This window comes from Scaptodrosophila lebanonensis, unplaced genomic scaffold, assembly GCF_003285725.1.
Source record: "Scaptodrosophila lebanonensis strain 11010-0011.00,11010-0021.00 unplaced genomic scaffold, SlebRS2 tig00000089-arrow-pilon, whole genome shotgun sequence".
Classification (NCBI taxonomy): Eukaryota; Metazoa; Arthropoda; class Insecta; order Diptera; family Drosophilidae; genus Scaptodrosophila; species Scaptodrosophila lebanonensis.
The window spans coordinates 118,602-135,634 of NW_022060565.1; the positions used below are offsets into that span (position 1 = coordinate 118,602).

General features: G+C 37.7%; 1 protein-coding gene across 1 annotated transcript in view; it reads right to left on the reverse strand.

Moving 5' to 3' along the window:
• Positions 1 to 2,476: 2,476 nt before the first annotated feature.
• The window catches only part of LOC115626950 (uncharacterized protein DDB_G0283357), a 69,995-nt gene continuing 55,438 nt past the window's right edge, over positions 2,477 to 17,033 (reverse strand). The window contains exon 3 of the mRNA XM_030522466.1: positions 2,477 to 2,604. Within this exon, the coding sequence (XP_030378326.1) occupies positions 2,477 to 2,604 (128 nt within the window). The remainder of the gene's footprint in view (positions 2,605 to 17,033) is intronic.

The following is a 17,033-nucleotide window of genomic DNA, read 5'->3' on the forward strand; positions in this document are numbered from 1 at the left end:
AAATCGACCGCAGGCATGCTTTTAATTTGTGTGTTTTACTCTTTGCTGCTGTTTTCCATTAAAAAGATTTACATACATAGATATTTATCTTGCTAGACATTGTGACAAACATCGTGGGCTCAACTTCAATTAAAGGTTGCCAGCATGAACATAAAGTAAGCTCACGTTACCAAACTGATCACCACAGGGGTGACCAAGAAAACACTAATAAGTGGTTGGTATGATGAAACGATTCCTTAAACACGCCATGATGAACGCAGCTATAACTTAAAAAGTAATTAAATTTATGCAGAAATTGGCTTCCCTCATTGAAAAACTGAATCAAGAGTCTCGTAACCACACAAATTAAAATGTTTGCTCGTACGAGGACTTTCATTACAAGCCAGAAACCAATAAACTAGTTTGTTATTGCTGCGAAATAGCATTCTGAAATAAGTTGCATGTAAGCAGAAGGAATCAAAACTTATATTTTTGCAGCATTTTCAAGTTTCTTACAGATCATTATTTGTGCAAAAGCTGTGTTACACAATTTACTTTTATTTTCTCTCCACAATGGGATAAGCAAATGACTCTTATCTAAAAGTCCCGCTCACAATCTAGACGTCTAAGTCTAAATACACTCTCCACCTTTTTAATGTGCCCAACTAGCCAGCGAATAGAAAAGCGATGAAGAAGTTCTTTAAATTAATCTCATTTAAGCAAAACCAGCAAATATATTCTTATTATATTTAATGTGCCAGCGAATAGAAAAGCAATGAAGTTCTTTATATTAATCTCATTTAAGCAAAACCAGAAAATATATTCTTAATATACATTGTGGATATTAATCAATATTTGATTAGTCAGAAAACGTAAATACGACCTATTTTTCAAAATCTATTGCAAACCAGAAGAAAACTATATGTAACTATAATATGCACTAAGGCCTTGAAGTAATTGTTTGCTAAATGTTGCTCAAAAGGATAAGATAATAAGAAAATAGTCCTTTAAGCATACTATGCAATGAAAACAGAAAACGTGGAAGATAAATCAATGATACATACTTTAAACTGCCTATCTATAGTATTTAATGCACAAGGAATGTTGTATACGCTTCTCTCAGATTAGAAGGAGGCCGAAGGGGTCACATCCCGCTGATCTTGCCGATAGATTTTCATAAAGTATAAATAATTAAATAATACTAAACTCCTAGTTTAAGCTGTATTTGTATTTTCTATAAGTTGAATTTAATTTAGTATAATTAAAGTTTTACATTTATAAAAAAAAATCTCTAAGATTGATCCAAACAGAAAGCATATTCGTAATGGATCACTTATATTAATATTATTTTTATTAAATATGTAATCACTGCGATGAATAAACATTTTTCTAATGCGCTCAGTTTTCAGTAAATGCTGAAACATTAGCATATTAATGAATAAATAAAGATATGCATGGATCAAGTATAAGTATAAAGGTATACAAGTATTTTTAAAATAGCCTACCCATCGAGCGGGTTGTGTGTGAGTTGTTGCTCGCGCAGCTGCAATTTTCGCTCGGCGATCTTCTTTTGCTCCTCCTTTTGCTCCCGCTGCTCCAGCTGATGTTGTTGCTGTTGCTGCTGCTTCTTCCGATGCTGACGATCCTCGCCCAGGCCATAAAGGCCGGCAACGGCAGCCATGGCAGCAACTGCCGCTGCTCTTCCTGTTGTTGCTGCTGCTGCTGCTGTTGCTGTCTAATCGCAACCTTAACACTTTGCACCAAAGGCGTTGCACAAATATTTTCTTTGCCTTCTTTTCTTTTCTTATCTTTTTTCTAGACTAGCACTGGTCACAATTTTCTTGATTTTTACACATTAGTTGCTGTTATTTCTGTTGTTTTGCGGCGTGATGGCCATTTTCTGCTGTATACTCGTATGCTTAGCATTTGGCTTGCAGTTTCAATAACACTTTAGAATTGGATTAATAGTATGAATGCGCGCTTGCCGTCGTATTGGGCCAACATTTATCAAATATTCACTAGCTGGCTACTTAAAAGATGTTAGGCTCCTGGCTGTGCTCCAAAAAAAAAAAAACGTGCGTGATTGCCTGACCCTGCGCACCCCCTGCCTTGTATAAGCGGCAATCAATAAAAACGGAGAGAGAAACTTAAGCGAAATGTCGACGCCAAACCAAGGCCTAAGCCCTAACCGTAATTGTAGCCCCAACCCACACCAATCCGAAAGTCAAAGCGAGTCAAACCGAGTCGAGCAGTGTTTATCCAAAGGCCAAAGATGTAAGCGCGTGTCTGCATGGCTGTGTGTCTGTGTGTCTGTTTGTCTGTATGTCCGTACCGTACTTCTTTGTTTTCGCTTTTCGTTTGATATACAATTTGTTTTCGTTTTGCGCAGAGTTTTGTGCAACTGCCGCCACGTACTGTGTGCCTCGTTGCACAGCAAAAACCGAAGAGTAACAATAAAACAGGGCACTAGACGCCAAATATTTACCGCAGCGTTCAACTAGGCGGCGTCACTGTCTAGCAATTTGTCGTCTTGTTGAAGTTGCGTGCTCCCATTGCTGGTGTCGCCGCCGCTGCCGCCGCCGCCGCTGCCGCCGCCATCGCCGTTGCATGTGGCGCATATGTCAACTGACATGGAATTCAAAAACAACAGCGTATAGGCAGCAAAAAGCATAGTGTACTTTTGTGCGCAATTCTCGGCTCTATGTCCTGTACACACCCAAAAGGTTAAATGGCTGGCGAGATGAGGAATCCATCATCTGTCCGCCTATTAGAGACATTAGATACATTGCTAGATGCTCTATATTTGTCAAATATAAGTCAAGTACCGACAAATATGATTGGTCTGATTAAAATAATAGTTTTTAAAGGACGACCGCTTCATTTCATTGTAATATGATTGAAATTACTGCATCCTTACAAATAAAATTCCCCGTCAATGAATAGTTATTATTTGCTAGGAATTCAAATCTTAGTGCCAGCAAACCCTTTCTTGAAGAAATATGCCCGAACTAGCCAAAAAATACATAAATTCCTGCTTAATGTCAACTCAATTAACAGTAAGTAGATAGGTTGGGCTAATTGTTTAGAAGAAAGTTGAACAACAAGGAATAAGAAAATAAATTATTCAGCATGAATCAAGCCCACGTTCCAAAGTACATATATTAGAAAACAGTTTACAGCCTTAAGAAAATATATTCATACTTGCAAGAAAATATTTTGGGTTTTTGTAAATATTAGAAAGCAGCTATATAAAAAGCTTGGTTGTATTTTAAAAGCGAACCCGTGGTCTTCTTTTCTAAATGTTCTAATATATTAGAAAACAGTCTGCAGTCATAAGAAAATATATTCATACTTGCAAGAAAATATTTTGAGTTTTTGTAAATATTAGAAAGCAGCTATATAAAAAGCTTGGTTGTATTTTAAAAGCGAACCCGTGGTCTTCTTTTCTAAATGTTCTTAGCAATAGTTTCTATTACAGGACAATGTGTATGAGAGAAGAAGATATGCAGGTTGTTATGTGCATTCTCAAAAATTAGTTTTAAGCATAGGAAGGATTATTTGACTACTCTTTACAAGGACTTAAAATTCAATCAGTTGAATATATGAAGCTTAGAAGTGGAATTTTAGGTCCCAAAATGCCACTTGATGATGTCTAAAGCAAATCAACAAAACTTAGAATGCACAAGACTATTCCTGTAGCTGCATAAAGCTGTCTTAACAAATTAGTGTTTGCAAGAACTTTGTCGAAGTTCACCGGTTATGTGCATCAATAATTGAAAATGTAAGCATTAGCTCGATGGAGGGTATTCTATAGTGGCCGATATGTTCAGAAATACAATTTCTTTGTGTTGTTTGTGTTACTCTTTTTGTTTGAATTTGACAAGTTGAGATTTGGCTGGCAGCTAAGTTTTGACTGCGCCATCGAAAAAGTAGGCAAAACCTTTTGTGTTTGTTCAGAAATCAATTAGCACACAAATGTTGGCCCAAAAACTATTGAAAGTGAAAATGAAAAGAGCTTTCGCAGCTGCCTGCCATTTAGTTTGCAATTTCCACATTCGGCACATGCGAGTTGCAGCTTTGCATGTATTAGTGTGCTTGTGTGAGTGTGTGTTTACGAGTGTGAGTGAGTGTGTCTTGATCGCAATACTAATGACATTTTGGCTCTGCGTCGAAGGCAAGGCGACGCCATTAAGTTGCAAGTTTTTGGCGCTGGAAATTGATTTTCGCTCATGGCAGCAAATCGAGACTCAACGAAGCAGGAACACAACTAGACAACAACAGCAAATCGGCAATGAAATGAAATGAAATGGCATCCAAACACACACACACACACACACACACAAAAGAGTAGTATGTGTTTTTTATTTATTTATTTTTTTGTAATTAAAAAGACGACGTTGTGCAAGCCAAGTAGGAGAACACATTGTTTTCTTGGAGGCACATTTGGAATGCTTTGAAATGGTTACACAACACAATCGGCACATGAACCAACAACATAATTGCATTACCCGACAACGACAAAGTGTTTGGGGAGCGTGCTATAACCTAATTGTTGTTGAGGTTATTATTATTATTTTGGTTGTCGTTGTCGCTGCCATTGCTGTTTCGTTACCATTTCCAGCGTCGTCTATTGTAATTGCAATGATTTGAAGCATATCGCAGCAATTTCCATACAAATCAAAGGTCCTAAATAAACCTTTACAAACAGGAAACGGAAGTGGAAGTGCGCGCGCGGTGGACGAGCAAACATGCGAACGAGCCCACACAAAGCAAACAGATATTGACGAGCACCCAACCACCCAACCACCCATTCGCCCACACAGACACACACACACACACACACACATACTCCTACCAGTAGGTAAACACACGACTGTTGGTGTGTATGTGTGTGTGTAGGTCTATTTGTAAATATGCATATGTAGACATGTGTATTATCTATCATCAGTCGAATCGAATTTGTATTTGTCGTCGGCATTGTCGTCGAGTCGCAACTGGCACGCTCAAGTCCACACACACACACACTTGCTTAGAGTACAGTTTCCATGGCTCCTGGTATATATTTGGTTGGGTGTGTGTTTCTTTGTTGCAAGTACTAGTACGAGCACTAGTAGTGGAGTGATCTGCCGAGGCAGAGCCAGACAGGAGGGCACAAATCGCAAAAGTGCAGCACCGCTTCAATGAAAGGGAAAGATTTAAATTGAATTGCATCCAGCACTACCTTCAATGGCATCAATAACGATTCAATTCAACTTTTTAATTCATCAAATTATGCTGCAGTTCCATTCCATTTCTATTTGTAATTAAATCGAGTTATTAATGAGAGTTTCACAGTCCAAATGTTTGACCATTTACTGGAATGTACTCGTAAATACATAACAAAAGAACAATAATAAACAATATTCTGAATATAGCTGGCCGGACTGGCAATCAAATTTTCCCCCACCGGGTTGGAGATTTTCCTTTTTCTCTTTCTGTTTATTTTTCACTTTCTGCATTTCTTCACCTATGTCGCTATTAGGTGGAATTAAGTTTTCTCCTCTACTATTTATTTCTAGTGGTATAGGTCTATAATGTATCTAACAACATATAGACTGTAAATCGGAATGAAATAAAACCCCCCCAAATTGGTAAACTGTATTGACAGCATTATTTGTTGATATATTAAATAAATAAATAAATAAATTACAGTACTCGTACTGAGTAGAACGCAATGTTTCGCTGAAGAAAATGTCATTACAGAGCAAAGAAGCACGTAGCTGGCCATCTGTATAAGTGCAAGCATATCAGCAAGGATAATAACTAAATAGGTCCAACCTAAATACAACGTGAATGAAAAATATAGATATGCAAATGAGGAAGTCTATTACATAGAAGTTCTGCGTTTTTGGAACTTGTTTCACATTCTTAATGCCTCACACGTCGATAGTTTTTCGGTTCGGAACTAAGAAATGCCTTTTTTAACGACTCGCAAAACATTTATTTATTACAATATTTATAAAAGTATGTAGACAGATAACAATTCGTGCCTAATAAACAGTTAAATTTTAATCGAATATGTATGTCTATATATGAAGGTTAGCAAATTTTTTAATCGTTTTTGCAGTAGTGGTGTACTTAATTGCTGCTATTGCTTTAATAAATCCTTAAAGCCTCTACTCTACTCATTTGCTACAGTTAAGTAATGTTGGTCATGATTGAAAAATTAATTTCTGCCAAGCCTAACTTTTATTTGATATCCTCTTTGTGTTATACTTAAGTACACGTTCAACAAAAATGAAGTGCTAGAGAGCCACTTGAATGGAAAAAAATAAATTAATATAATTAAATGAATGTGTGAAATACAGCGATAGCATTATAATAATACTGGCATATCACTAGCACTCCTATTGTGGCATGGCATCACTCGAAGTTTTTAAAACAAAATGGAAGTTAACAATAAACTCCGGAATCGAGCGATAGGTGCAGTAGTTAATTTGTAAATAATTCTAATCAATTTGTTTGAAAACCTAAACGTACAAATAAGTAATATAGGTATAATAATAAATGAATATTCATATAATTATGCGGGTTTGCGTCTAAGTTCTGCGAAATATTATATTTTTCCTAATTAAAGCAAAAATCTTTGAAATTTTAAAATTGATGGATTTTTTCTTCAAACATCAAAATGACAGTTTAAGTTCAGTTTATATTTAAGGAAATTATAAGAAAGTTTAGGTTAGCTAGCAATTATACTCTTATACGCAGGTCCTTGCGTTCATCCAGACGGACATATCGTCTGGTCTTGTGTGCACTATGACGAATATTTATTAGTATTTATGAGTCAGTGGACAGCCACTGATCTCTTCAATCAAAATATAAAATGTATACTTGAATTAAATGTAAGTCTTTTTAAAAAGTTTCAAAATTTTATCAAAGTTATGGTATCCAATCCTAAATTAGCCTGATTTTTCCCTTGGTTGCTGTAATATCTGACATATTTCAACATGTTTTATCGTCATTGGCAATCGAAAGTAGCTTGGTGAAATACTTATTTGCCACAAATCTTCAGACAGCTGTATTTAACAGAATCACAATGCAGGGTTATTCCGCGTCTATGCATTATCGCATACTTGCATATTTCTGTGCCATTTAGGTGTTCAAATCATCCGTCGCTTAATTTATTTCCCAAATTCGCTAGAGAGTGATTATGAAATTGTAAAAGCGAAAGTGACAAGTAGATCGCAGCTACACATCAAGCGAAAGTGTGCGCATTACACGTGGAGGCATGGGACGCTGCATGCGGTACGCGGCACGCGGCACGCGGTAAGGCATTCGAAAAACATTTGTGCAATGGCATGCGCTATGCTCTCGTCCTTTCGTCCGTGGCATGCAAAGCGGAAAAAATCATTACGCTGTCTGACAGTCAGACAGACAGACAGATAGACAGAGACTAGCAGCGAGCGTGAGGCTGAGCGATAGATAGACATGTAGGTAGACTGGCAGTCAGTCAGACAGGCAGGCTGGCAGGCTGGCAGGAAGGATGGAATGTAGAAAGGCAAGCAGCAATTTTGTCATTCAATTCAATCTGGGCGTGAATGTTTCGTCTTTGTTGGCTTTGTTGGCTTTGTTGCTTTGCATTTCAACTGGGCCACATGCTCCCACATAATCAGAGCTAGTTGCAAATGCTTTGACAGCAGCTGTATGCATTTTTGGTGACTATTGGTATTAATAAGCCAGTGCGCCCAGTCTGCCATTAGTATTACCTAAGCGAGAAAGAAGGAAATTGCTTCCGTGTCGAAATTGCGTTAACAATGCTCGGCCAACCAGCTCGACTGCTTGTCGCGTCAGCTTTTGAGTGGCTGCGTTGTGGCAGGTGATTTGAGCATTTCCGGACCTCTGCCCCCTCTTCCCCTCCACTACCACCACCACCACTTGCTTTTGCCCAATGCTGGCCTGGCTTGGTGGGCCGAGCAAAAGAATGGTTAACTAAATAAAACGGCGCGTGGCTATTGATTTATGCCACGTCACGTACAAGTATACGCCGTGGTGTTGCACTAATCTGCCTCAGCATTGCCATTAAGTGACAGTCGCACGACGCTGCTGCAGGGCTTTAAATGCAATGCCAGCCACTTGCGTCAGTGCAGGCATAAGCGCATTAGTTGCATGCATCTATTCAGTGTGTGTTTGTGTGTGTGTGTGTGTGTGTTTCCACGTATGGGCGTGCGGTTGAGGTGGACTTTGCGCTTTTGTCTCATGCACAAGGTCAGGGTTGCAATGGCGGCCACTGTCATTGCCAGTTGCTGGCCGGCCATTCAATTAAAACCCCAGTCGCCAGCAATGCCACGCATGCGACTGTGTGTGTGTGTGTGTGTGTGTGTGTGTGTGTGTGCGAATGTGTGGCTTAATTCAATGCTCATCAACATTATCATTAACATTAACATGCTTTGTGGTGCATGGCGTGCGACGCATTTCGACTCTCAATACAATTCAGGCTCGAACTCAGCGCAACCCGCTCGACTCATTATTAAATTAGAATTAACTAAATTAAATGAGAGCTTCTCGACTGCATGTGCTATAGTGTCTATGCCTGTATACTATATACTAGTATGTAGTGTGTATTGTTGATGGTGTGCGAGTGTTGAAGCATAAAATGCGCGTCGAAGGGCATCCAAGCAGCAAAATTATGCAGGCTGCCGCTCTCCCTCCCCCTCCTCCTCCTCCTCCTCCCACTCCTGATCACAACGTACACGACAGCCCTCCCTGCACTCTATGGCCTTTAATTGAGTTGTGCGCTAATTTGAAAGCAACGAGCCACGCAGAGAGAGAGAGAGAGAGAGAGAGAGAGAGAGAGAGTAGGGGGCAGGAGTACTTGTAGTGGAACTGGAATAGGGAGAGGTAGGGTTCGCAAGTCCGTGGTCGAACGTTTGGTGCTATGTGCTGGACATGGTCGCGGCTGCTGTGGCCGGCAGAGGCGCTCGACCACACGGCCCCATGGCCCCATGGCGCGCGACCTGCGGCCACATAATGCGTATTTAATGCGCTTTTAGCCTTTAGCTTCAATTTTTGCTGGCCTGGCCAACAGGTAAATAGAGAGAAAATACGAAATATGAGTAGAACATGTTGTTGTTGCGGTTGTTCAACCGAAGGGCAGTTGTCAAACAATTTGGTTTGGGGGAACTCTACACATAACAGCTGCATAACACCGTCCCACTCATGTCCCCACTTATGCATACTTGTATATGTAAAAGCATACACACTCGCACATACTCGTTCATAAAGTTATATATCCATTAAAAGAGTTGTAGTCTCTCTCTCAGGTATAAAAATAAATGGATGCGCGCCCCCTTTGCTGCGCTGTTAAAAATAAATGAATTATGTTTGTGCACTTGCTATGCTTTCTTCTCTATTTAATTTTGCATGGATTGTTATTTTTCGATAAGCCCGAAGTGCCACCGCATCGTAAACGAGATTTAAAATTTCAAGTTTAAAATTTAATTTAATTTCAAACCATTTTAATTATCACTTGTTCTATTGAAGTGTGTGTGTGTGTGTGTGTGTGTTGCGCTTTACATTTGCATTTGTGTTAAAACCTTGCAAATAAAATATTTTTTTTGATTGAATTTTCATTATAATTTCACTTTCCATTTAGATGGACTATGTTGAAATGGTTGAAAAAATGGAATGTGAGAAAAAGGAATAAAATTCACCCACATGTCGACCTTTATTAATAATTCCCAGTAATTGTTATGAATTTAAATATATATATTAGAAATAAAATCGAATTACTATTTTGTTTTTGCAAAGTAATTTTTTTCAAAATTAATTCGATTAGCTGGCCTTCTCTAACTATTCTGGTGGCTTCTATTATTTAAGAAGAGCTGCTTGCTATAAAAACCAATCGAGCTAACTGGAGTCTCAGAAGGCAATTCGTTTGATATCCACATATATGTTTAATATAAGGAGAAATGCAGGTTCAGATATAAGGTCCGTTTGGATCTATCTAAAGCGCGTATATGTCTAAAGACTAAATGTGAACATTACAGCTAAAGATGAATGTTGTTCGTAATGAACATTGATTTTGAATATTCTTGAAATTCGGAAGCAAGTACAAACTATATAGTATGTACCGATAATCGATTCCTAACAAATATTTTGTCGATTTGCAAGCTGGAAAAGTAAATATAAATGCTTTGCAATTCAAAATGATTTTATTTTAGAATGAGATTTAACTTTCCAGTTGGTTTGCCTCTAAAAAGAGTACACAATTCCGTAAAAAAGATGCCAAAACAAATAAAATTGCATAAAAACACCAACATTGTTTCCAGCACGCCTTTCTATTTATCGTTACGAGTACTACTTGATATGCTTTTAAAAAAGCATGTCAATAAGTGGGTTGAGATAAGAGGATATCAAATACATGGTTGCAGTTTATTTGTTTTCAGTTGTCTATCACATTGGATTAATGCAAAGAAATAAAGTTCTCGCAAGAGGAATGCAGAGAAATAAGAAATAGCACATGGTTTCCACTACATTTTGAATAATTATAGTGCAATGACTAATGTAATGTGACTAATAATTTTATAAATAGATTTCACTTAGGCTGCCCATACACATACACGAGTACTTGTATTAAGCAATCAAAATAATTGCTACTTTTTGTATTCTTGTTTCGGACTGCTTAGAATTTTAGAGACTAGGATTGTTGATATACTATGTATTTTTTTGGCGCATTGATATTATCGGTGCGGCGAAATTTTTTTTTTCCGTAAAATGAATGCATCAGAGACTAGCGTTCAGCAAATGTTCGGCTTTGCGTCAAGTTTGGAGAACCGTTCCGAAATCAATAGATGCATTTAGAGCAGCTATACAACATTTTGTATTTTGGCTGTCTATTTCTCTTGAGGTCTGTTTGTCTGCCTGTCTGCATGTCTGCCTATATCTCTGTCAGTGGAATTTCTTTTCACATGCGAGCTAAACCAATGGGCGCTCAATTGCTGACACAACACGAGTTATTTATGCTACAATTTAGTCTGCGGTCATGCATTGTGTCTGTGCATGAATGTGCGAGTACGAGCATGCGTGTGTGTGTGTGTGTGTATTCATGCTATTTGTATGCAGCAATCAGAATCAAAATCAGTAAAATTGACTAACCTAACCGAAAAGCATTTAGTACAAATACAAAATTTATCGATTACTAAATGACAGGAGCGCACCAAATCCCAATGAGGAAGTGAAAGCAGAGACTGGAGAGCTCGCACTAACACATACATATGAACGAGTTTATAGGGGTACACACACACATATACACACACACATATACACACACACACACTAGAACAACAATTGATATGTAAATGACAGACAATCCACCATAAAGCAAGAGTTGAGGTGGTGGGTGAAAATGAGACTTAGGGGAACTCTTATGGGCGCAAACATAGCGTGTCGGGCCATATTTAACACTAAATAAAGGCGCTGGGCGCGCGAATAAAGCTGCAGTCAAAAGTCGCGTTGATTTATAGATGAGTGTGCGTTATGTGTGTGAGTGTGTGCGAGGCCGTGGAACAACACCTTACGTTCAAAGTCGTGTAAACAAACCACATAAAAATTGCTGGAAAATTGTTGCCAAGTCTGTGGCGGCGTTCTTTGTATTAAATTTATGAGCCGCTCACTCTAATATGTATGTGTGCGGGCGTGTGTGTGGCGTGGAGACCTGGCTGGGTATATAGACAGATATGGAGTGCGCCCTTAAAGGTGAAACCGATAGCTATCGCTTGTTGTTTTCGACGTTGTTCTTGTTGTTGTTGTTGTTGTTGCTGTTCTTCTTACTTTTATTGTTGTCAAGTTTTATGTTGTTTCGTTTGGCAGGCTGTAGCATTTCGATTGCTTTGCTCGCGCTCTCCACTGCACTTTAAAGTGCAATTCGAAGGTGAGTTTTCATTTTTCTTTTCATTTCATGGCTCTTGTCAGTTTTCCTGACTCTCTGCTAGTGTTTTATTTATCTTGCAGTGGCTGCTTTTAGCCTTTGCTTGCAATTTCACACAATTTTCTTTTCTAGTCTCTATTTTCTGTTCGCTTTTCCTATTCGCTGTTCTGTCGAGCATGCAAATTGTCCTGACATTGATATTTAAGTGCAATGATATTGGAGAAAAACAAAGCTCATCAAATTTTTAAGTTGGCCATGAAGTCTGTCTTTGCGGTATCTGTAACACAAGCAGCTCGAATGGGACGTTTTTATTGGCTTTTGTGCAAAGATTGCTACTAAATAAGTATTTGCTATAAGCAACAATTATTTGATTGTGTTCTTCTTATAATATTTAAATCGTTGCGCAAAGAACTGTGGAATTGAAATCAGTGCTACTGGAACAGGATTTGAAAATGTTGAACAATTTCGGCTTCTATCAGAAAAAAATAAAACTTCATTTACTTCGTTTAAATGCATGAAGTTTTTCGAGGCAAGAAATATTTCCCTAATGCAGTGGCCTGCAATAAGTCCGGATTTAAATTCAATTGGGGACCTTTGGGGCATTCTATCAGGCAACATTTCTAGGTATGGAAAACAATTCGACAAAATTAAGGAGATGCTATTGTTCAGAAATGGGCAACAATTTCAATTTAAATTGTATTTAAAATGTAAATGATAGTTAAAATTTGAATTTCTTTTCATTTGTACACACATATAACAACTTCCTATGAAAAAAATGTTCAACTAATTTATTATTAAATATCAAATATTCTTCTTATTAATAATTAATCTATACTATTAAAAAAAAAAATTAAAGGAAACACAAGAAATATCCTAAGAAATTTTAAAAAACAAGTTGCACATATATGTTAATTTGACTGAAGTATTTTGTTTTTAAAAACAACAAAATATAATTATGCTTCATTGTTGAACATTTTGTTCATGATCTGATCACTGCTGTGTAACAAAGACTATCGGTCCCTATTCTGTGTCCCTTCCTATTCGTCAGCACAACCATTTGCAATTCAAAGCAGGCACTCAAGTAATTATATCAAATTATCTTCATTTATCTGCCCTTTGTTTATATTTGTTAGAACACAGCAATGCGAAATCCTCAATTCGCTATAACTGCAAGGCTTTTAACTAATTAAGTGCAGACTTTACAATGTTGTTATCATTTTTTAAGTATTCATGTCAAATGCAGTTGTAATTGTTTGTTGTTCTTTTTCTTGTTCTTTCTTGTACTTCAATATAAAAACTGAACTGAAACCAATTAGGCAAATGTTTCTATTTTTCTGCAAAGGAGTATATCCACAGCTATCGCTGTGGAAAATAAAATAATTTTACGCCAAGAAGTTTACATATTTTTGTTGATAACAAATATAAGAGATAATTATTTAACACAAGCCAGAGGGAAACAATTTCCACTCTAACCGTTTCAGATGCTTGCGTTTTAAATGAGTGCAAATAATTGCAAGGCGACTTGTCGCTGTTTAATGCTGGCCATCATTCCATATTGATTATAGCTTTCGTTTCTTCACGCATACCCATAATTAATTTCTATAAATCTCATTCGCGCTAATGCCTAACAAGTGTAATTTGAATTTTAAGTGCATGTGTATAATTAGCAAATCTTTCCAGTTGGTTGCGGAATTTGAATGAAAGGAGAAAGCCTGATTCCATGGCTTTTCCATTTAAATACGTTTGTCGACTTATATCTGAAGTGTGAAGGCACTTTGATTGCCCGATGATTAAGTTGGTGTCTAATGAACTCGACTGTTAAAGAGCCGCTTGCTTTAAAGCTTGTAATTCCCATTATATTTCCTTGACTGTGGATTCTAATGATTGCGCTGATTCATCTGCAATGATGCGGAAACTTCAAGTACCATGTCTAACTATTTCTATTTCCGTCAGGTGGGCACGCAGTCTGCAGCAGTTGGTCTAATAAATGTTTTAGTTTAGTTAATATGATCTACAATTATGTGGCCTTTCGACTTAAAATAGCGCAATGAATTTAAAGTCTGTGTTTACTTAAAAACAGATGAAGATTCGAAATAGATTCTGATCTCAGCTTAGTAAAACTAAGCTAATTTATAAGGAAGAAGTGTGAAGAACTTGTAACGAATATCTTTTTAAGAGAAAACGCTATCTTTGACAAATTTTCCCATTTATGTTAAAGTAAAGAAAGAAAATGTAAACTTTAAACATGCAACTAAAACTTTAAATAAAGTTTTACACACATATATGTATTCCTCGTAAGTGCTGTAAATTGTCATAAAAATCATTATTAAGCTGCTTTATCTTTCAGTAACCTTGCAAATCAATTGGCGAAATGGAAATTGTAATTAACAATTTTTTCCTACCACCTGCTACATTTTCAATTGTTTGCATAAATGCTGCATTTTTTTCAATCAGATGTGAAATATATGCAAAAAAAACATAGATACGTATGCATCTAACTGTTTATGAACTGCTTTGAATATACAGAAAAATACTCGTATGTAAAGATAAATTTACATATGTATACACATACACACGCACACACGCACACACATGCATTCATTATGAGGCATCTGTGACTGTATCGTTGGCTATGCGATTGTTAATTTATTCGTAAATGTGCGAATGCAAAACTAATACAATATTTTTCTTTATGCAAATAGAATTTGAATATATGGATGTATTGGTACATGGAAGTAAAACAGAATGCGCAGAACGTGCAAATGTGATAGCAAAGGGTCTTAACCCATTACGGCTATTGTTTTGTTGAGCATACGCGAGTTAAATGTGCGATTATTATGATTTGGGATTAAATTTGTCAATAAATTAATGAGAAGAGAGAGAGAGAGTTTTTTGATTACAAGATTTCTCAATAAATCGCAATCCAATCAATTATTTGCTGCTTAATTCTCAATGGAATTGTTAAGTTACAATTTAAAGGATACCTTTGCTCTATTGAAATAATAAATGTCCAGGCTTAATAGTTCAGATCAATTTCAAAGCTTACAAAAGAACCTTTTAATAGTCATATTTAAACTGCTCGATCGATGCAATTGATAAAAGTTTGTGCGCAAAGAGAAAAGAAAAATAGACTGAGCCATTTTGTTTGTTTCCCACATGCTCGGATTGGTCGTTGAGTGCTGCACATAGCTAACTGCATGCCACTGCACACACGAACGCACACACAGATATATACGAGTGTGCGTGTGTGTATATGAAATGGCACTATTACCGCTTAGACAACATGCAACATTTTGCGAAACTTTAAAACATAGCTGAAAACTTTTGCCTTACTCTAATATTAAGCTAATTGTCGTGGCTTTGTATGGGTACGTACCACATACATATAAATGTATATGTGTGTGAGTGTGTGTGTGTGTGTGTGTGTGTGTGTGTGTGTGCGTGTTGCGCAAAAGTCAAAGAGATTAAAATTCGTAAAAGTGCAAAGGTTACAAAGTTGACTTTCGACTTGGTCATTGTTGTAGTTTTTGCTGTTACTTTGTGTTTTACTGTTGCTGGTGCGGTTGCTGTTGTTGTTGCTGTTGTTGTTGCTTCTACACGCAGCTGTTAGCTTTTGTTTTGTTGCCGTACACCACGTGGTCGCTTTAGCGTCGCCTGCCTGCTTTGTTGCTCTCAACAGCCTTTAGTTGGTCAGCCCGTGGTAAAGCGGCCCGGCCATCAGCAACACCATCATCGTCATCATCGTTGGGTGGGCAGATAATTGGCATACAGTTGAACACACAGCTGGCCTTTAAGGACATTGAGGCTCACTCCTTGCGGCCACTTTAACGCCTCACTGCGTTTTTCATTGTGGTAGCAGCTTTGGGGCCTCGGCCTCCTCTTAAGTTTTTCTTTCGCACACAAGCAGACACACACAAAGCGTGGGAAAATGAAAAAGAAAAATGCTTGCGACAGATTTCGCCTACTTAACTGAGCACATTAAATACCCAACCCCCTACACCCTCTACCTCATTGCCTCTTCCTTTTTACTTCCCCTTTGCCTTAATTATTGTTTCAGTTGTTGTTGTTGTTGCTGTTGCTTTAGCTCAGCAATTAATTTACGACAATTTCAATTTAAGTGCACATTTTACAATTTGTTGTTGCTCCAAAGCAGCATATAAAACCAACTTCTCTCCGAGTGTGTTGCTATGTGTGTGTGTGTCAGTGTGTGTGTGAGTGGCGTTTGCGTCGCTCATAAAGCAACCCCCAAAAGTATGCAGCACTATTTTGTTTGTCTTCATGTTTTCCACCAACTGTGTTTTGGGTGTTGGCCTTTAGCAAATTGCACGGCAACGGGAGTTATGTACATAGGTATGTATGTGCATGTGTATGTGTATGTGAATACCTCTAGAGCTTCACATTGTTGTTGTTGTTGCCTTCCTCGTTGCTTCTGCTCGTAGAACAACTACAGTTATTATTTTGTGTGTTATTTTTGGCTTGCTAATACCATTAAAACTTTTTGTCTAACCGACCGAAAATCTAACCTCCCCCCACAACAAAAAAAAAGAAGAGAGGAAACAACAACAAGTTGCACAGCGTGTGCTAACAATAACAACAACAAAAAACCAACAGCAACAAAAAATATAACAATGTTCCTCATCTTATTAACATTTATAGTTTCGTGTCGAGTTCCGTCGAATTCAGTTGAGTTGTGTGGAGTTCAGTTGGTCTAGTTGAGTTGTGTCTGCTGTGTCGCACAGGGACCTTCCTCGCACATACACACACATATATACACACATACGCAATTATATTTGTATGTATATTTGTGTGTCTTAGTTAAAATTTGTAAACTGTCAGTGAGCGTCGAACTGAGCCCCCAAGCGTTGCGCTGCACGTGACTTTTAAAGTTCGATTTTGTGAGGACAACCACAACAACTATGGGAACATCGACACCAACGTCGAATCTGATGACGACGTCGACACAGACCCTGACGCCGACGACGACGACGACGACGCCGACGTCAATGTCGTGTGCATTGCGTTTGGTCGAGTGTAAAAGTTTTCATAAACATTTAATAAACTTTATAGCACGTATTGTGGCTAGCAGACATGCCACTGCACAAGAACAGCAAAAAGAACAACAACTAAAGTTTTTACTTGATATAAATAT